At 42.5% G+C, this 20711-nt stretch overlaps 2 protein-coding genes across 4 annotated transcripts; both read left to right on the top strand.

Moving 5' to 3' along the window:
• The first annotated feature begins 74 nt into the window (after positions 1 to 74).
• On the top strand, positions 75 to 3404 carry atpsckmt (fATP synthase c subunit lysine N-methyltransferase). Its single transcript, XM_070973900.1, has 4 exons — positions 75 to 615; positions 2053 to 2190; positions 2367 to 2417; positions 2550 to 3404. The coding sequence occupies exons 1-4, from the start codon at positions 334 to 336 to the stop codon at positions 2769 to 2771; spliced, it is 693 nt and encodes a 230-aa protein (XP_070830001.1). The 5' UTR covers positions 75 to 333; the 3' UTR covers positions 2772 to 3404.
• A 20-nt stretch (positions 3405 to 3424) lies between these two features.
• Positions 3425 to 19811, top strand: LOC139338670 (E3 ubiquitin-protein ligase MARCHF6-like). 3 transcript variants are annotated; one of them, XM_070973896.1, is made up of 26 exons: positions 3425 to 3660; positions 4833 to 4932; positions 5255 to 5328; positions 5499 to 5642; positions 6072 to 6144; positions 6380 to 6560; positions 7374 to 7608; positions 7874 to 7935; positions 8260 to 8292; positions 8908 to 8959; positions 9149 to 9207; positions 9323 to 9403; positions 9640 to 9708; positions 9869 to 9943; positions 10162 to 10296; positions 10384 to 10503; positions 11559 to 11659; positions 11846 to 11983; positions 12088 to 12283; positions 12385 to 12454; positions 12547 to 12728; positions 12840 to 12974; positions 13226 to 13315; positions 14099 to 14231; positions 15029 to 15164; positions 15663 to 19811. In XM_070973896.1, the coding sequence occupies exons 1-26, from the start codon at positions 3642 to 3644 to the stop codon at positions 15745 to 15747; spliced, it is 2778 nt and encodes a 925-aa protein (XP_070829997.1). In that variant the 5' UTR covers positions 3425 to 3641; the 3' UTR covers positions 15748 to 19811. The 3 variants fall into 3 exon arrangements, with proteins under 3 accessions (XP_070829997.1, XP_070829998.1, XP_070829999.1); XM_070973897.1 differs by having other exon boundaries at positions 3499 to 3660; positions 4836 to 4932; positions 15663 to 19810; XM_070973898.1 differs by having other exon boundaries at positions 3499 to 3660; positions 7877 to 7935; positions 15663 to 19810.
• The last annotated feature ends 900 nt before the right edge of the window (positions 19812 to 20711 follow it).

Raw genomic sequence — 20711 nt, 5'->3', positions numbered from 1 at the left:
TGATCTGGGAACGAAGGCAGAGCGGAACCCTTGTTAGCTTGTCGACATCGCCCGTACGGACTTGTAACAGCGCTGCACAGGTCATCTTCTAAAACGCATGAATAGTAGAGTTTCAGGACCGTCACTGTGTCAGAGGCTGATTATTGGGTTTTTTATGATTCGTTCTGCGCTTTTGACTTAGCAGTGAGTATAACGAGCATGTGCTGTTTGATTAGCATCTGATTTTAAACATGACATTTATCTTGGACAGCTAGCTTAGCCAGCTAACCTTTAGCAGGGTCCCAGCTGTCATTCGTACCGTTGAAGTTCAGCTACCGTTTCCGTTCAGATATCATGCCGCAAGAGGAGTTCTTCCTCGACTCACCGGCAGGGCAGTTTAAAGACGATGTCAAGGAGACGAAGAGCAGAAGCCGACTGGGTCTCATCGTCACGGGGGTCCTGGGAGGGTCGCTGGTCGCCCTGTACGCAGTGGCTGCTCCGTTTGTCTCTCCTGCGCTGAGAAAAGTCTGCCTCCCGTTTGTCCCAGCGACCACAGCTCAGGTGGAAAATGTCCTCAGGGTGCTGCGAGCCAGATCAGGGACACTGGTGGACATTGGGAGCGGAGATGGAAGAATAGTAAGTGCTGGGTGTAGAAGGCGTGAAGAAGAAGTGATTTTGCCCACGATAAACAGAAACACTGCCCCAGAAGATGCTCATTATACTGACCTGACTGACTCAATGTGCATTTGGTTCATCATATTTCCTCTCCACCTGCCTCATATCACACACATCATTTCACTTTGCAGTATGTATTTCCAATAGAGTACTTTCAGTTTCACATCATTTGGCCAAGAAGAGAGGTTGATCTCCTCGGAGGACTTAAACAGGAGGGTCTTCATTCAAACCAGGACTCCCCGAGGAAGAATAATAATAACAATAAACTTTATTTGCATATCACCTTTCACACAGGAATTGCAGCTCAAAGTGCTTTACAAGAAAGAAATCACATGCACCAAGTGAGTGCTTCACATAGAAAAGACAGAATGGACATAAAAACAGATAAAAATAAATGTGAAATAAGATGGAGATAAGGATGGAAATTAAAATAAAGGCAATGCATAAAACCACACAATAAAATATTAGAGTCTACGTAAAAAAAATAGAGTAGAATAAGGATAAAAATCTGAAGTCTATCAGGACAAAGCTCTGTGCTCCTCACACACAACAGAATCTTTTTCCTCCTCTACAGATGCTGATTGACCACAGGTCTCGATTAGACTGAAGCAGGCATTTCACAGCTGCCTCAGAGCGTCTTCCTGTGGATGTAATCTCACTGTGGGTCTCATCTGCCTATAGGGCACATTCACAAGTCTTTATTCACTTAGAACAGAATAATGGTCAAAATATAAATAAGGATAAAGCATCAAGCACAGCATGAAACAAAATATGGGTGAAATAGAGTAGACAGAATGAATAAAATCAAGTAAAATACCACATGTTAAAAGAAGAGCAGCAGTGTAAGCACAAGGCAAAGCACCAAAGGTTCAGACCGGTATCAGTAAACAGTGCGTTACAGTAATTAAATCAGCTGGAAATAAAGGCCTGAATCAGTTTTTCAGCATCTTTTTGAAAAGTAAAAAGTTAATGCTGCAGGAGCATTTCTTTATACATTACTGTTACTGCAACTTCTTGTTACTTTGACCTTTGAACAAATGAAACCTGTCCTTGACATATAACTCTCCATCTTTTCCCCCTCACCTCTTACAGAAAGTTCTTACAAAAATACATTGTCTGGTTTGTGTTTTGCTGTTTTCACATAGCAACCAATGGCAGCTATGTGTTTCTTAAAAGGCACCACTTCCATAAATTCAGACTTCACCAGAGGGAAAACTAAAGGGCCCAAACATTTCAGTCCCCACCAATCTGATATCTATGAGATGTGCATCAGAAATACCACAGAAAGAAACTCTCAGAAGTACTCCCTCACTTGCTCACTTGCAGCCACCTGCTGCTACAGATTCTGAACATCACTGCTGATTTATTGAATCTCCTTTGGGCTTCTTCCTCTTGCAGGTGATAGCAGCAGCCAAGCATGGATTTCAAGCATCGGGCTTTGAACTGAACCCCTGGCTGGTGTGGTACTCTCGCTACAAGGCCTGGAGAGAGGGAGTCCACCGCTCCACCTCCTTCCACATTTCTGACTTGTGGAAGGTCAGTCATGCATGATTAATACAGTAAAGTATGTAGTGACTCAGGTTTTGGGACATACATTTCTTTTGCCATAGCAGTTAATATCTTCCTTTCATTACAGATGTGTGGTGTCAGTTAGCGTAAGAACATGGAGCCATTAAACATGCCACTCCTAACATTTCTGTTTCTTTTGCCAGGTCAGTTTTGCTCAGTACTCCAATGTTGTCATTTTTGGAGTCCCTCAAATGGTGAGTTCTTCTGTTTGTGCTACAGCAATTTTAGCAGCATTTCTTTCACCATAAATCAAACATAATCAGCTGTTCAGAGCAGGACCTCCATTATCTCCATCACCTTGTGGTTTTTGCTGTCTGTGTCTGCAGATGGACCAGCTGGAGCTGAAGCTGGCAAGCGAGTTACCGAGCTCAGCCAAGGTGGTGGCCTGCCGCTTTCCCTTCCCGACTTGGGTCCCTGAACATACCGCTGGGGAGGGCATAGACACTGTGTGGGTGTACAATGCCAAGACATTTAAAGCACACATGCAAAGTGGGATGACAAGGAAGATCACACAGGAACATGGGGACTCACCAGACTCACACACATGAATGCTAACACTCTTGTTAAGTTCCAATTTCTACTCCTGTTGCTACACCAGTGGATCTGAGATGGCTGGAGAGACTGATGTTTGATGATGTTTTTTTTAAATGTGCACATAATGGAAAGTCTTTGTACATCAGTGCCCAAGTTTTGAGATTAGGCATGAAAAAAGTAGTTCAAAGAAACTGATTTACCTTGATGTGTTGTTACACTCTGACTGTTAAAGTCACTTTGTTCCATTGATCACAGCACACTTGTGCCTAATGTGGGATGAATGATAAAACAAGCGTTTTACATCTGATGCATGTGTGATGCTCAAGACTAGACCAAAGAACAAAGTGGTGATGACACAAGAAAATTTGATTCTTAATGGGAAAAAGTGGTACTCACCATCAAGGACCACATAACTTGATAATGTACAGAAATGTGCAGTGTACATTGAATTGTTTACACATGTATGACTTGTGTCATCCTTTCCTGACAGACAGAGGAGTTGCCAAGTGGCTGTAAAATGTAGCCAGCATGCCTGACAAAAGAATATCCACCACATTATTTTGTGTGGTATCTACAGAAAACTCCTGCACTGTGTCCTATTTTTTGGTTTGTGTATTCAATAAAATCAAGGTGCACTTGTCAAGTTGGGTGATTGCGCTCGGGTGCCATCTAGTGGAGAAAATACTGCACATTCACATGTCGTTTGAGTATGTCCTGAGCGCTCGCTGATGCACTATGACGTGAAAAGGCTTTATTTCGAAACGAATGGTGAAGTCAAAGATGGTCGGAGCTTGAACTAAACACTAACGTGAAATGTTTACTTGTAGATAGCTCGCAGTCATCGCTTTTACACTGACTAGGCTGAGTACTGTGGAGCAGTCAAGATGGACACCGCCGAGGAAGGTAGCTAACTTTAGCTATGTTGAAACTTGCTTGCCCCAGGTGGTTGCGTTAACTGGTCAAACCGCTCATTTAACAGTGTGACATATTCTAACCTATTCCTAACTACTATCAGTCGCAAGGACTGAGTCCACACCGTCTTAAACAATGACAAAAGTTCATCAGACTTAATAAACCGCTAGCCAATTAGCGTTAGCTAGTTAGCTAACTAGCATTAGCTTAGTTCTGTTAGCTATCAGCTGTTCTGAATAAAAACAGCAACGTTCCGTTGTTGCTGTTTTATTTCCTAAACGCTGCAGATACCACAAGTGCGTTGTGATGATAGAAAGACGAAGACGATTTGGCATTAAAGTCAAACGTAACCAAGCTAATTATAAGTTATATACCAACGTTCAGTAAGTTTAATGCAGCCGTTATCATAACATTACGTACAACATGATAACTAGCTAACGTCACGTTGACACACCGGTCAGCACTGCCAAATGACAAGGCTCGTTGACTACGTTACATTGATTCACAGCAAAGACTAAAATATTTAATACGGTTAACCCTTCAAATATGTTCTCTAATCTTGCAGTTGTCATTTTTCCTGGACTAATGGAATGTTGAACAACTAACGTTAAGCTAACACATTTTTGAGCGGTGTTTATGCTGCGGGGAAGAGAATAACCTTCAGCCATGTGCTGAGCTGTTCTGCGTCTAAATTGTCATATTCTTATATCATGAATATGTCTTAATCTTTGTAAATATATGAAGGCAGTACATTCAGAAAGCAGTCTGGGTATCCTGTTTTTATGCTCCTGCATCTAGGGCTAATAATAGTTATTTTATTTCCAGTATCCGGTGACACAGGTAATCCAAGGATTACAGTTTGCCATACTGTCAGTGTGTGAGCTGTCCTCTTCTATTCACTGAAGACATACTCCTGTCGTCCCAAGTGTGTCTCACTGACACTGTTGTGTGCTGTTAAAGTTCTGTAGAAAGTTGCATGCGTTTTTATGGTTAATAACATTTGGCATTATATCTTAAATGTATCATGAGGTTGAATCAAGGTAAGTCACCCATCTCATGATTAAATGGATAGAAATGCAAAGGGCCAAGTTAGTTCAATGAAATCTTGCACAAGTAGGACCTCATGGTGTGCCAAATTATGTCATTGTTTGCCCCTTGTGCAGCAGACATCTGCCGGGTATGTCGTTCAGAGGGGACCCAGGACAAGCCGCTCTACCATCCCTGTGTCTGCACTGGCAGCATAAAGTTTATCCATCAGGAATGGTACGCTCATTGACCAACTTGTTAAAATTTGCAAATATGTATGATTCCAATGTTTTCTCTTGTGTTTCCTTTCCTTAATTTGATCTCATCTGTCTACATTTTCAATTAGTGAGTCAGCTTGCTTTTGCAGATGTTGAATATGATTGAATTTTGTTGTTGAAGTGTATTCCAACATAGTGAGAGAATTGTCTGGGCATGAAGGAGAATGGCAGAGATTAGAACAACCAGAACAAACCTGAATCTAGTCACATAGTGTGCAAATGATGTAAAGTTGCATAGGATCAACACAGTAATCTCATTAGATGTCCATTTGTTTTCACAGTTTACTTCAGTGGTTGAAACACAGCAGAAAAGAATACTGTGAATTATGCAAACACAGGTTTGCATTTACACCAAGTAAGTTGTTTGCTTTTCAATAAATCAATCGATGCATCAATAACCATCAATTTGTTGTTAGCTCCTCTAAGTGCCTGATTGTGGCTAATGATTTCCCTCACTTCTACTACTACTACTATTCTACTACTCATTCACTCACTTTTACCTCACTTGTTCTCTCTTTTCTCCAGTCTATTCTCCAGACATGCCATCTCGCTTGCCTGTCCAGGACATCTTTGCAGGGCTGGTCACCAGTATTGGAACAGCCATCAGATACTGGTTCCACTACACACTGGTGGCCTTTGCCTGGCTGGGCGTGGTGCCTCTCACAGCATGTACGTCACATCATTCCGTTGTAAAACCAAAGTGAAAGGTTTCATTTTACAAGAACTGTATCTAGATATGACCAACAAACTCAAACAGAACAATTCTAGTCAGCTTGCAGCAGCAACTGAACTTTACTGTTTTAAGCTACAAATGCTTTTACTTGGGAAAGGTTAATACAATTAGCTTTTAAGTAAAGTTTATCCACTCAGTCTGTTTAGGTTTCCTGGTTCTTGTGTGCAGGCACAGGTGTTATACTCATTTATTCACTTGTGGTGTAATTAAGTGTTTTCACTCAGTATGAAGTGCAGTACAATTCAGTTAAAATGTCAGAATTTGGGTGCATGGTTTTAAGTTTAGTTTTAGTTTTGCACCAGTTGCCGTTTTAAGAAATTATTCTCAGATCGTCATTTTTTTTTCTTTGTTTGCTTTTCCAACAGGTCGTATCTACAAATGTTTATTTACCGGCTCTGTGAGCTCTCTCCTTACGCTGCCATTAGATATGCTTTCAACGTAAGTTTGAATTACTCTCTGGTCTTGGTTGTGCCCTCTCTCTCTCACACTGCCACACTCCTGTATATTGTATGTCTATGTGTTCTCCATATTTTGTACATTGGAGTCCCATGATTGCTAATCAAAGTGTGGTCATTCACAATAGCTCCTTCCATCCATCACATCATCTTTTCTGTCTGTTTGTCCAGCTCTTTGTATGAAATTGTTGTAAAATACATTAATCTCTTCCTTGCAGACAAAACCTGCTTGCCGACTGCCTCCAGGGCTGTTTTGTAGTCACTTGCACGCTGTGCGCCTTCATCAGCCTGGTGTGGCTCAGAGAGCAGATTGTCCACGGTGGTGCCCCTCAGTGGCTAGAGCAGAATCAGCCCCCTCTTGTTCCTAATCAGCCTAACGGTCCTGCTCCACCGAATGAGGTGAGATCAGTTTATGTTGCCAACTAGCATCTCTGTTCTGCATGCACACAGAGCTGGACAGATAGTGGCTGAGTCCAATGTATTTGCTTTCCTATACATTCTGCCACTGATTCACTCTGCCATAGTTGGCACAATGACAGGTTCATTTCTGTAAATGATAGGCCAGTGGAGTTTATGATTATCTAAGGCATTTATTCTTGGTGTCATTTGGTTTATTTCAAATCTGACTATTTTTTTGTCACATGAAGTTTGATTAAATTTCACTTTTTTGATTCAGTGAAAAATAATTCATGCCAGTTAAACTTTCTCCCACATTTTGCCAGCTTTCTCTGTCGGGTCACATTTGTTTTCTGTCAGCCTGCTCTGGCCAACGCGTTCCTCTCAGAGGAAATGTCGATACAGTTATCCTTTCTGATAGAGAACGCGCTTGCCAAGCTGGCCCTGACATTTGTCTGTGTTTACACATAACCGAATGAGTAAAGCAGTGACTGCCAAATTATGCCAATCCACTGCTGTCATAACTGGTAATGAGAAATACAGTTCAGGTCTTAAATGTCTTAATTACAAGTGACAAAGCAGTTGGTGATGAGTTTTTTCCCCCCAACACGTTGTAAGTTTAAGGCATCTCCAAAAGTTGTCAGGCTGTCCTTTTCCAAGTTCCAAATCCAAAAATATGAGTATGGTTAATGAACAAATAAGAACTAAAATATTACCTCATGTACCTCATCAGTCTTTCCAGTGTGTGCAGGCCATGTTCCAGGTAAGCAGCTGTAATTATTATTGAATGAATTGAATCATTGAATGACTCCACAGGTTCCAGGTGGCAACAACGGCCAGGCTGCTGAAGACGGCGCAGCCGGCCAGCGCCACGCAGACCCTGCTCCAGACGGGCTGGCACCTGCCAACCTACATGATGCTGGCAACCGTGGAGATGAGGCTGAACTTGATGACGAGGAAGAAGACGACGATGGGGAGGAAGATGAAGAGGAGGAGGACGATGAGGAAGGCAGGGAAGAGGATGCTGGTGATGCCAATAATGGAGGACAAGGTCAGTGTGAGGATAAAAACATAGAGGTTTGATACACTTGGGAGTAGAGGTTTTCAAGAAGTTGTCAATAAAGTTATTAAATTATGATATGAAAGTTGTAATCAGTAATCAGTTTAATTAAACAGCAGGAACATAAATGCTTTTTCATACCTAAATCATGGTAAGGAAAAGAAGCCTGCTGCGTGACGCAACCACAGAAGCATATTTCCACTGCACAGTGTTGGTGTTCTGTACTGTTTCAGTTGTTTCTGATTGTCCTTTGCAGAAGATCTGAACTGGAACGCCCTGGAGTGGGACCGTGCAGCAGAGGAGCTGACCTGGGAAAGGGTGGGAATCTATTTTTTATCTCTATGTCTCCTGCTCCATAAAGTGGGTGCGATGCAGCTGGGGCACAGTGCTAAAAAAGCAGAGTGTAAGGTAGCAGTTAGTTGGCAGATGAATTTGGGCTAAAAGCTCCTGTGACAGGAAATATCCATCTTGCTGTAGTGTGCTTAGGCAGCACTCTGAATTCTCACTTCTTCCAGGCAGGCTGCTTATAGCTGGCCTGGGCTCAATAAATGTCTTCATTGTATTAGTCAAAGTTCCAGTTGTATTTGTAATTATATGTGTCATGAAGGATCATTATGACATTGCTTTGTGTTTGTGTTGCAGATGCTGGGGCTGGATGGCTCTCTGGTGTTCTTGGTAAGTACAAGCACTGTTTGTACTCATATGCACCGTTTCAAGTTTGCCCTAGAGGGAACTTTCTGTATGTTTCAACCTAGCATACAATATTTCCCATACATGTGGCCATTGTGACTCCATGGATGCTAACTTTGCACTCACAGCCTTCCTTTTTTGGAGAGATTTGGAGGGAACCAAGATTCATGCGAAACAACATATGTATGTTGAGGCGAGCTTTCCAAATAAAAGTTATTCATGAATCATTTCAAAAGCTTGTCTCAGAGTCTCATCCAAACAAACCCAGAAAGTGGAACCATAGAATAGCCATCTTGGCTAACTCCATACCAATCTCCACAGGAGGCTTGAGCAGCTTGCCCCAGTATATGTTGTTTTGTGATCTGTTCTCATTTTGTGAATCTGTACAACAGAGGTGATGGGTGCAAAGTTAGCATGACCCATAGAGCCGCAATCGCTACATTTATGAGAAATACAGCATGTTGAAATCCTGCTGTAGATACTATAATTTCCCTTTAACAACTTCCATTGGGTTATATACTGATATGATGCATAAACAGTGGTTAAAGTGAGAGATAGTTTAACATTGACAGAGACCCTTGTTGTGTGTCTCCTCTCTAGGAACATGTGTTCTGGGTGGTGTCTCTCAACACACTCTTCATCCTGGTCTTTGGTAAGTTAAACCTACAGCGTGGTGATGATGTACTGTAGATAACCATCATTAACTCTGAGACTCTATCATGCTTTTAATGTACCGTCACAGTGGAATTACTCCTTATTTAAGCAGTTTGTCCACCATAATCGAGTGATATTAGTCCTGTGTACCTGCAGATTCTAATCTGACCCCTGTGTTTCTCTCTAGCTTTTTGCCCTTATCACATCGGCCATTTCTCAGTGGTTGGACTTGGCTTTGAAGAGTATGTAAGTGCACAGCAATGACGCTCGTCAAGTTTGAATTCCTCACGAGTACAGTAGTGTTCGGGTTTGTCATGCAGTGATGGAGCTTATTTGATGATGATAATGTATCTGGTTGCAGGTCAAAGCTTCACACTTTGATGGCCTCGTCACCACAATACTGGGGTACATCCTCCTGGCCGGAGCTCTCATCATCTGCCATGTATCCTCTATAAATTACCGTATGTGTATGAAATGATCTACTGTATGTCTCACATGACCACACGTCTCAGTAGCAGTGTTGTTTAGTCATATAGGGATCCAAAAGGTCAGGTCAGTGGTCTATTTTGGCTTCAACACCTTATAGGAATTGTGTTCATGAGAAATGTTTACAATGCAGACTGAATGTTCTTCATCTCATGTTTTGGTGTTAGTCCTTAACGGTGCCTCGTCCTTCAGGCGCTGGCTTCATTAGTGAAGTTCCAGCGGTCCAGACGCCTCTTGGGTGTTTGCTACATTGTCGTCAAGGTAAATTAGAGATGAAAGATCGGAATGTTTCCAAAAAGCTATTTTGTTTTTATCAAACTAACAAAGCTTTCAGTTGGAGCAGTAATTAGGAAAATTATGATTACTGGAACAAATTACGAAAACAGAAACTAAATTGCATTTTTATTTTTACATGTCGCAGGTGTCCCTTCTGGTTGTCATGGAGATAGGCTTGTTCCCGCTGATTTGTGGTTGGTGGCTCGACATTTGCTCGCTGGTAAGACAATCCCATCGAGTAAACTCGATTGATCCTGTTGATACAGTCACACACTGGCTCTGAAAGCCTAACCAAACAGAATAAATGCAATCATGATGATGCAGTGTACAAATGTGATCAAGAAGCTTGATGAACACTTAAGTTGAAAAAAGAAATTCCCCAAAACTAACTAATTAACTAAAACACAGACAATTTAGCATGTCCTTTGTTCATTATAGGAGATGTTTGATGCGACTCTGAAGGACAGGGAGCAGAGCTTTGACTCTGCTCCTGGTACCACCATGTTCCTCCACTGGCTGGTTGGCATGGTCTATGTCTTCTACTTTGCCTCCTTCATTCTTCTGTTAAGAGAGGTAAAGTGAAGGATTTCAGCCAGTAAAACCTCACAGTCCACCTGTAGCTCATAAATCTTAAGCTTTTGCATGTTTGTTTGGTGGCAGGTGCTCCGGCCTGGTGTGCTGTGGTTCCTCAGGAACCTGAACGATCCAGACTTCAACCCAGTCCAAGAGATGATCCACCTGCCCATCTACAGACACCTGCGGAGGTTCATACTCTCTGTGGTCAGTCTAGTATCCTCTTCTTCTCTTCTTTCCCATATACAGCCCTCAGTGCCTGCGCCCAGATTTCTGTTTACTTTACTACTAGACTTGTTCAGTTGAAAGTGTATAACAATGTTTACTGAGTTTACAGCAGAGAAGGTCTTTGGCATTGTGGGATAGATAAGATAGGTAGAATCCCCCACAGTGTCAACACTGCTGGTGGAGTAGAACCAGCACGCCTTTATGCAATGTTGAAACACCTGAATCATGCTTAGGGACAATGTGATGATGGGGAGGGTTGCACAATTGTATGTCTGAATGTCAGAATGACACAGGCTGCTATTTAAATAACACTGTGCTTCTGAGGACTGATTGGCTCGAGGAACATGGGCAGAGAGAACATTGGCCAGATGTGGTGACATTAGAAATGACTGAACTTAAATAATGTGGGACAGTGGAAGAGGACGCAGTAAAATCCGGAAATAGCAGGAATTCCCAACAGAATAAAAGAGAAGGGAGAAAAGCTCTCCCTCATTAATGTTTGCCAAAGCTGCAAATAAATAGAACAATCTCTATCTCTGTCAGTGCAATCCTTGCTAATGTGATATTTACAGTAACACTGTATTGGCATATGTCCCTGTAAATAAGGAACTGGGGTCAACTGGTAACGTTAGGGTTACTTAATTTGCTGTCAGTGCGCACGTCAACTTGTTAAATTAGAAGCAAGGTATTTTGAAGACTGTTAATGCAATGTCAGGATTTCAGGCAGCATGGTCCCGACATTTGCTTCAGTGTGGGAGTGTTGTGGATGGCTAGAAGCATGTGCATTGTTGGAGAATGTGGTGAGCTACAAAGAAAGAGATGGATTGCACACAATGAGACACATACACATATGCTACAGAGGCACAGGGAGAGTTCATTGAAAATATTTTTTACAGCCATATTCATTTGTTTCAGAATTGCATTTAATAGTAGCTGAGTCACTCTCTGTTTTTAAAATCAGTTTCCCTTATTGTTTAATCTTGACATCCCTAGTGACAAAATGTGCTGTCTTTTTTCTGTGTGTGTATTTCCAGGTGGTTTTTGGCTCCATAGTCCTGCTGATGCTTTGGCTTCCTATCAGAATCATTAAACTGCTCTTCCCAACCTTCCTTCCATACAACGTCATGCTTTACAGGTACACACGACAACACCACACCATTATTTCTTTTTCAGTATCTCAGAGTTGAAGGTGACATTGTCTGTTCTCTACCCAGGCATAACCAGGATAGGAAGCTGCTGGAGAAAATGAGCTGCCATTTCTAGCTGCATGTATGTTAGAAAGTGAATATGAATTGGTTTGGGTTGTGTCTTGTCTCGGCAGCGATGCCCCTGTCAGCGAGCTGTCATTGGAGCTGCTGTTGCTTCAGGTTGTTCTGCCTGCATTGCTGGAGCAGGGTCACACTCGCCAGTGGCTCAAACGGCTCGTCCATGCCTGGACCTTCACTGCTGGATACATGCTGTAGGCACATTAACTGCAACTTCAAATATAAAATAGTACAATGGCATAAAAGTTACCTCAGTGGCTCAAATTGTAGTCGTCACCCCCCCCCCCCCCCCCCACAGTGACCTTCACTCCTACCTGCTGGGTGACCATGAAGATGATGACAACCAACTACACAACGAGCCTCCTGGCCGCCATAACAACAACAGGATCCCTGGCTTGGGGGAAGGGCTTCACGCTGCCCATCAGGCCATTCTGCAGCAGGGCGGTCCTGTGGGTTTCCAGTCATACCACCGGCCCCTCAACTTCCCCCTCAGGGTGACTCACGATGTTATAATTATTCAAATCACATATTATATCCCGTCACTGTTTCCTGCTAATTGATCTATTTCTCTTTTTGTGTGTTTTTGATTGTTAAGATCATTCTGCTGGTGGCCTTTATGTGTGTCACGCTGTTGCTGGCTAGTCTGATTTGCCTCACACTGCCAGGTAAGTTCAGGCCACAAGAAGCCATGTTCTTGTCATCAGTCATTCTTCACACCTCTATTCTTACCTGCCCTCTTCTTCCTCTTCTCCCCCAGTGTGTGCAGGTCGCTGGCTCATGTCTTTCTGGATGGGCAGCGCCATGGTTCATGAGCTGTACACAGCAGCCAGTGGCCTGTACGTCTGCTGGCTGTCCATTCGAGCCGCCACGGTGCTCCTGTCCTGGATGCCACAGGGACGGTCCGTCATCATGCTCAAAGTCCATGAATGGACGCTCATGGTAATGTGGATATGCCTCTTGTCCTCCCAGCCAATGGCTACTACAGTGCTGTTCTGTATTACATTGATTTGAATGTATATTTGGGTGGTATGGATGTCTTGGTGAGAACAGATCCTAAAGACCATTGTGGTGGCTGTGATGTTAGCCGGGGTGATTCCTCTGCTGTTGGGTCTGCTGTTTGAGCTGGTCATCGTAGCTCCTCTCAGAGTTCCACTAGACCAGACACCTCTCTTCTACCCCTGGCAGGTATGACAGTGTAGTATTTTCAATTCAATTCAGCTTTATATCCGACTCACAGGTCCATATCAGTATTAAACAGAGATGTTGTTTACTTTTTCTTTTATGCTACGTTTGTGTTCATGACATTTCACATTGACCTTATTTCTTCACATGAGAAAATGTTACAGAAAAAAAACTGTTTGTATTTCTCAAAGTATGCCATGGAAAAAAGGCCTGTCTTAGTTATACAGTGGTTGTTGTTAATCTGTGTGTGGCAGGACTGGGCCCTGGGCGTGCTCCATGCAAAAATCATTGCTGCCATCACACTGATGGGCCCTCAATGGTGGCTGAAAACTGTCATCGAGCAGGTCGGTCTCACATCTGTCTGCCTTCATTAAAGTAAAATGGGATCACTTTTACTGGTCTGCCCATCTGTTGTCACAAATGCTTCAAGTTTGTTCTCATGCCATACATCGCTGGAAAGCTTCTTGTGATTCGCTGGATGCAAACCATTTCAAGATACAATCACAACGTCTCAATATAAAGATATATAGCCCAAATAAAAGTATAGATACCCTTAATATGGATGTAGATGGCCTAAATATAGATATTTATCTATATAAATGCAATAAATTACATTTGTTTGGATGTCTAGACATACCATTAGTATGTAAGAGATTCCTTTTTTTGTGCTTTTGTTATCAGTTTTCCAGATAATAAATCCCAGATACAGTCATCTGCAGACATCAATTTACAAAAGATTATTCAGCGGAATTAAAAACCTTCTACTTCAGTGTGTTCAAACTTCCTTTACTCGATGCCAGTAGCACTTACAGTGACTGACTCTTGGGGATAAAACTCCAGAGTACTACATTTCAAAAGAGACCAAAGCCATGCGTGTCATTCAAATGGTTCAAGAACAGCCTTTAATTTCCTTTGGATAGGTGTGTTAGGCTCATTTTACAAGAATGTTATTTGGATTAGGACATATTGTCCACTTTGTATTGATGATTGTCTGTTTTAAAATTATCTATAGAAGCATATTCCACAAATTAATTCAGCTTCTGTCTGCATAATTACTATTAAAGACAAAAAAAAGTGAACTCTTATTGGAGTGAAGTAAAACCAACCTGTCCACCTCTCTGCTGTAGGTGTATGCTAATGGTATCCGAAACATTGACCTCCATTTCATCGTGCGAAGGCTGGCTGCCCCAGTCATCTGTGTTCTGCTGTTGTCTCTCTGTGTGCCCTACACCATCTCTAAAGGCATTACACCGCTGCTGGGTGAGTCTGTGTATGCTTGTGTGTCTGGGTTGTTTTTTTTGTACCTTCAATTACTCTTAACAAGAATCAGTTTCAAGGTAGTCGAGGAAAAGAAAACAGATGTTTGCCTCCTTCATCTCTCCCTTTTCTCTGCTGTCTCCCTCACTGTTTCTCCTCCATCACCAGCTGTCTGTAAGTTGGGTCAAAGATGAGATTGAACTCACTTGTCAGAAGGCACATTGCCTTTTATTGAAAGCTATTAGAAGTCCTTTTTACCCTGTGAGCTGGTTGTTTTGAGCTGCAACAAACAACTGAAAAAGTTGTACTTTTTAGTTGGTCCTTTTGTTGTTTTGGCTGCTGACTAAATTAGATATTGTGGCAGATGAAATTCAGACACAGAGGTAGCAGACACGCTCATCAGGCTACAGCACAGGCAGATCCTGACTAATTTGGACACAGGGCTCATTTGAGAAGTGCTTTTTATGCAAAGCCTACCCAAGGCTCCGGTTTTTGTTTAGACAAGTGTTTTTGATGTTGACTTAGACAACACTTGCATTTAAACAACTAGTCAATTAAGAATTCCCAGCCCTTGTGGTAATCTGGATTTTAGCCATTGTGCAAGCCAAAGCGTGATTGATTGTTTTTTCTTTCATTTACTCTGTTCCCTCAACTCTTAAGTCCAACAGCTCCTCGAGAAAAGACACCACAGACACGCACACTCATTAAAAGGATCTGCTGTTCCACTGTTTACACTGTCTTCTTCTTTCCCCCCACCTCCCCCCCTACTTGTCTGCTTCCCTGCCTCGCTTCCTTTATAGGTGTGCAGCCGGAGATGCAGACGCTGGTGGAGAGGAGGATCTATCCGTTCCTGCTGATGGTGGTCATGCTGTTGGCCATCCTGTCCTTCCAGATACGACAGTTCAAACGCCTCTATGAACACATCAAGAACGACAAGTCAGTAGGCTCAACAAATATTGAGTCTTGAGTTTTCAGTCTGGGTGCTTTTTCTGAGTGCACTTGTTCCCAACCTGGGGGTCCCAACCCCCACTAGGGGTCACCAAAGCTTCACAGGGGATCCTGAGGTCTTGTTGAAGGGGTCCCTTAAGGAGAAAGGTTGGGAACCACTGCTTGTGGTATTTCCTTTTTTGATGATCCACACTTTCAACAGAGTTGAGTTTTGTGTCAAACTAGCAGTCTAGCTCCCTTTGGGACGGCGGGGGCCAAACGGGACTGTTAAAGTGTCCCTCTCTGTTCTTTTAGTTTCTTTCAGTGTAGATTTCATCTGTCCTCTCTATCCAACTGTTGATGCCAAAACCATAGAGTGTTCTGTGTTTAGCCAGCACTGCTGCACCTTTTTTACACCACCAAAGAGATATGTGTAATTTAGTTGTGTGGATTAATATGTTAAACGTGATTTGTAAACAGCTCTGTCTTTTCCTGTTTCTCCTCCAGATACCTGGTTGGACAGCGACTGGTGAACTATGAACGCAAGACAGGCAGGAGCACGTCCACCTCCTCATACAGCTCCTCCTCATAGACCTGACGTTGCTGTGGGATCAGTGGAGCTGACTCACTCTGCTCAGCACTGCGAGCTATCATCAGCTCCTGTGGTGAAACCTTTTTGTTTCCTCCGTGCTTGGCTGTCAAATGCCAACTTCAAACACAGCCTCTAAACTTTTGACTGCAGTCTAGTCCTTTCATTCACCGACATCTACTGCTGTCACAGGTTGGGAGACAAAAGACGCTGAAGAGTGAAGACAAAATAGTCTCTAAACTCTTCACGGAAAATTTTGATTTCTGAACAGGGTTGTCAGCCAACCTGCAGAAACAGCTGGCGTGAGTTGTTGGCTGCCCATCGTGTTTCATGTTTCCGTTTTTGTCTTCAAAGCAGCTGAGATTTTAAGTTGTAACTACATTATTTTAAAAAGGTTTGAGTTGAAGTTTGGTCAGTTGAGCGTACCTTTTACCTCCGATTGTGCTTCCCTTTGAATGTGTGTTGTGAAATGTTGTCCAGGTCACACTGAGTGTCTCTCAATGGGACGGCTTTGACTTTTCAAAGCTGTGGAGGAGATTCTATAATGGAAGCGCCTCTGTGGCTCTGTTTCAAGTGTTCGTCTCAGTGGTAAGGAGGGACATACATGATGTAACAATGTGATTGTATTCTTCTTCTTTTTTTTAAGATGTTTTTATTAGATGTGTTTTCATTGATTGTTAGTGTTCTGGAATGAGCTGTTAGATAGTCCTCTGAGGACTCCTTTGAAGTAAAGATGTAGAAAAAGAAAGAATGAAAAGAAAAGAAGAAAGGGACTTTTCAGGCAATCTGGACACAGCCCAGTCATGTTTTTTCTTAAGATGTTCCCCTGTGAATTTTGAAAACAGTCTGGGTTGTTTAGCACCTTCCTGAGCAGATCCACTGTCAGGGGAGGACAGGTTGTTAACATGAGCACTGTGGCACACAAAAAGTGAGCTTTCAACTAAGAATATTTCAACTGGAAAAACCATCTCAGCACATCACACAATGTGCACATGTTACACCCTTAGACTGACACTGATTTTATCGAAATATTTCTTTCAATAGAATAAAATTAGATGTGAGCTAGCTGGCCCGTAGAGGCTTGCAGTGCTGCTAATCAGCTGTTGCCTGTCTGCGTTCTGTTAGCAGTTAGGAGCCAACAGCTAAAAACAACTAAAAGCAACAAAAAACTGAAATTCAGAGGGAAAACAGTGTTTCCCGTGAAATGTGCTGACAGATAATAGAACTATACTGATCATCAGTTCAGATCTGGCAGACTGGAGTTAATGAAACAGCAGAAACAAATCGGCTGCTTTTCTTTGACGTTCGTAACATACAAAACGAATGACACCGTTTCACAGAAATAAAACATCTCATAATACAACTCAGTGAATGTTTAACTAGGTAGTATTGGTTAGAGTAGCATAATCAGACATTTCACACTCACTATAAATTGCATGAATTCTACTAACTCAGAAAAACTCTTTGTCCATGAGCGCAGATGTAATTAAAACAAAGTCATATCTGCATTTACAAAGTTGATTTTCAGTATTACTCTGTCAGACATGAGACTTGTGGTTCAGTCGGAGGACAGTCAGCTGAAGAGAGACAGGGTCTTCTGAAGGTGAATGGTCTTGTTGTGTTGAAGAGGTACTGAAAAAGCTCCTGAATCCAACACAGTTCTCTCTGTTTGGTCCTCGACTGACTTCAGACTCCAGCTGGGAGCTGTGTTGGTAGCTGCATTCTGACTCAATCTCACTTTGATCTACTTGTCTGTCTACTAATGGGTGAGTTTGTGAGTTGTGGCTTTTTCTTCAGCTTTCTCCAATACAGGTTCATCGAGTTCCTCAACTTCACAAGTTAGCAGAAGGAACTCTGGTTGACCATTAATCCAAAAGGCTCTCTGTGATGTAACCTGTGTTAGCTTGCTGTGGCATTGGAGTGATGTGAGGTGCATTGTTGGATATGGTTCCTCCCGCAGTAAGTGGCTACACGGCTCTATTATAAGCTGATAGCTCACACTCTAAACAAACTCCAGCTTAATATATTTGAATATACAGTTCAGCAGCTTCAGGCTCATTGTCCTTCTTCTGATATGACCAGGTGACTAATTATAGCTAATGCTGGCAAACTTTAGTTAGATATTGCTGTGGAACTGACGTTGCGAATACAGGAGATTGGCTTCTTGTAACCCGCTTGTCCCATTTCATCCACTGACGGTGGTGTCTTCAAAGCGACTGACTTAAGAGAATTGAATGTGCCATTAACCTGTGATTACCAGGTGGTCCCACAGTGGCTGCTGTTGAGCTCCAGGTACTTAGTCCCCTTTAAAACAGAGCTCTCTCTGTGATACTTTGTGATCTCTGTCTGGCCGGAGCATTCCAGGTGTTCACACTGATGAGCTGCAGCAGACTGAAAGAGATCCTCTCTGCGTTACCTCTTCACAGCCGGTGCTCCGATTTAAGTGAATTTTGACGCTAACACTGGTGACTGGAAGAATCAGGGTCAGCTTTCTCTGCTGCCACTGAAGGATGTCTGATATTCTGAGAAACTGGACAGACTCACCACAGGCCCACAGTCCTCTTTGACAATCTCAATAACACTACATTCAAATCACAGTATCCACAACAATCACTATGAACGACTGAATGCCCCTTGTCTCACCCCTCCCTTTCCAAGGGCATAGAAGAACCTATGGTGGCTGTGAAACTCAGACATGGTTAACTAAGCTTAGCATAAAGACTGGAAACAGCTATCCTGACTGTAACAAATCCACCTACCACCACCCCAAAGCTCACCAGTTAACACATTCTGCTTGTTTTATAGGGACTGTAAAAATGACCATTTCTGTTTTCACAAGCGGTTCCATTCTAGAGCTGTTTTTTGGACGGGGCATGGACTTCCTGGTGTCGCCTGGTGAGACGTTAGCAAGTATACTCATCGAACTCAAGGCAAGAAAGCAAGATAATGCTGTAACGATCCAAACATTTCAGTTTCTACAACTTGTCCTCCTAAAGGCGCTGTTCGTATGGGGGTGTGTTGGATAGCCTTGCACTCCCGGCGTCTTACTGTGACGTCATTGTCTCCTTTGCTCCACTGCCCTTGAGAAAATGCATGAAATTTACTTCCTTCATGTTTCGCACAAAGTTTCATAATTTTAGCGAGTAGTCATATTCCTAAAGCCACCACAGAACAAAGCCATCAGAGCGAAATGAAAGATTTGAAAAATGAAAGGGTGTTACAGCCTCTCAGAAACAAAGAGGTTAAAATGTCTTCTGCGACAGAAACGAGCCCACGGCCGTTCTTTCAAACTGCCAACGAAAACTGAATCCATTTCTCAGACGTGTCCTTGCTCCTCAAATCCTGAGAGAAATGTTTGAGATGATCTAAGCTCATTTTCTGTTCTTTCTTTTTTTTCTGTAATGGTTTAGTAGAAATTGTGATTTTTTTTTTTTTTTTTTATGCAAATGTTTTAATGTGTTGCACTTTATACCACAGTTTGCAATCATTTCAGAATCCATTGTAACACAGTCGACATAGCAGGGCGTGTGTGTGTGTGTGTGTGTGTGTGTGTGTGTGTGTGTGTGTGTGTGTGTGTGTGTGTGTGTGTGTGTGTGTGTGTGTGTGTGTGTGTGTGTGTGTGTGTGTGTCCCACTGATTGAAAGATGTCAGTATTTCACTGTGGTGACTGCACAATGGGTTTGACTTAAACGACAAATTTCAGTTTTGCTTCTGTTTTTCACACTGCATTTGTGTTACAAGTTGTTTCATTAGGAGTTTGGTAAATATAAACTGCTTTTCTATTGATCTAGATTGTGAATTTCATTAACTTTAGTGCTGACAGCTGTAGTGCTGCTGTGTGGAATGCTCACATAATATCTATGATGCTATAAAGTGACCTTTTAGTGTCTTCTTGAGCTGGACACTTTAAATTTTGGTCTTGAATTTCAATTTCTAGAAGCAAATGATTTCTATTTTTCTATGTGCAAAAAGGCAGCGGCATGTACTGTAACATAAAGTTCTATACTTTAAGGTCTATAAATTGTTGGTTCAGTGATATGAAACAATAATAAATAGCTGTAATGATTTCTCTGTGTGTGCAGATTCTTCTTCACGCTGCAGACGATGAGATCGTCAAACAAATGTTAGTGATGTTACTCAGGTTTGTTTATTGTTGGCTTGTTGGAGAGTTGTGGTTCCCCATGATGTGACACCCGTAGGAGGGTTGCGAGATGATTAAAACGATAGGAAAGGAAAAAATACATTCCTGCCACACAGAATCATATTTTTTTCTGACTCTGCTCTAAGCTTTTTTCCCCCCTTGTCAAGAACAGGATAATTATCCCTCCACAGGCCTCTGAGAAGGAATCAGATGAACTCTTTGGCATCTTCAGCCATATCTTGAAATGCCTTGTTTTTGTTAGTTGCCGGGAGCAGACCACACATTTTTGTTGAAGACGGTGGTCACCACGTCAGATCTGATCATCACTGTGCCATAAATTCTTGCTGTGTCTTGATCACACACAAGTTCAGATGTCATCTGGGAGGCGGGTGAAGCAACTGTCAGCCATGAAAGAAGAGATGTGTGTGATGCTGGTTGCCTCGTGTGGTGAAAGACAGTTCCTGGATGGCATGGAGAGGACAGTATGGACACGAACTTTCCTTGTTTTGTTGTCCCACCTGACAGCAGCAATCTCAGCCTCCCTTCTCCTCCTCTGTTTGTCCTGACTGCTCTGGACAGAGCACGTGATTGATCAACACAAAGGAACATGCTACATGAGATGTCTAAAATTCTGACCTGTTAGACTTCTCGTCAGGGTGTCGTTGGGTGTCCCAGATGCTGCACAATAGGTCGTTTAGGATGTCAAGCTACACAGGTACAGACACTTGGTTGTCGTTCAAGATCAACCACAAAGCTGGAAATTGGTCAGCCACAACAAAATCGTCTCAAACTCTGGCTAGATTCATACAGGTTAGCTGGCCTGGCT

Source organism: Chaetodon trifascialis, chromosome 11 (genome assembly GCF_039877785.1).
Source record: "Chaetodon trifascialis isolate fChaTrf1 chromosome 11, fChaTrf1.hap1, whole genome shotgun sequence".
Taxonomy (NCBI): Eukaryota; Metazoa; Chordata; class Actinopteri; order Chaetodontiformes; family Chaetodontidae; genus Chaetodon; species Chaetodon trifascialis.
This window is presented reverse-complemented; position numbering and strand designations above follow the sequence as displayed.

Bases quoted from the DNA above. Each gene is read 5' to 3' on its own strand.
- atpsckmt (XM_070973900.1), top strand. From the start codon at position 334: ATGCCGCAAGAGGAGTTCTTCCTCGACTCACCGGCAGGGCAGTTTAAA. The intron at 2,191-2,366 runs GTCAGTCATGCA...TTCTTTTGCCAG, and splicing joins ACATTTCTGACTTGTGGAAG to GTCAGTTTTGCTCAGTACTC. The intron at 2,418-2,549 runs GTGAGTTCTTCT...CTGTGTCTGCAG, and splicing joins TTTTTGGAGTCCCTCAAATG to ATGGACCAGCTGGAGCTGAA.
- LOC139338670 (XM_070973896.1), top strand. The intron at 9,944-10,161 runs GTAAGACAATCC...TGTTCATTATAG, and splicing joins GGCTCGACATTTGCTCGCTG to GAGATGTTTGATGCGACTCT. The intron at 12,284-12,384 runs GTGACTCACGAT...TTGATTGTTAAG, and splicing joins CCCTCAACTTCCCCCTCAGG to ATCATTCTGCTGGTGGCCTT.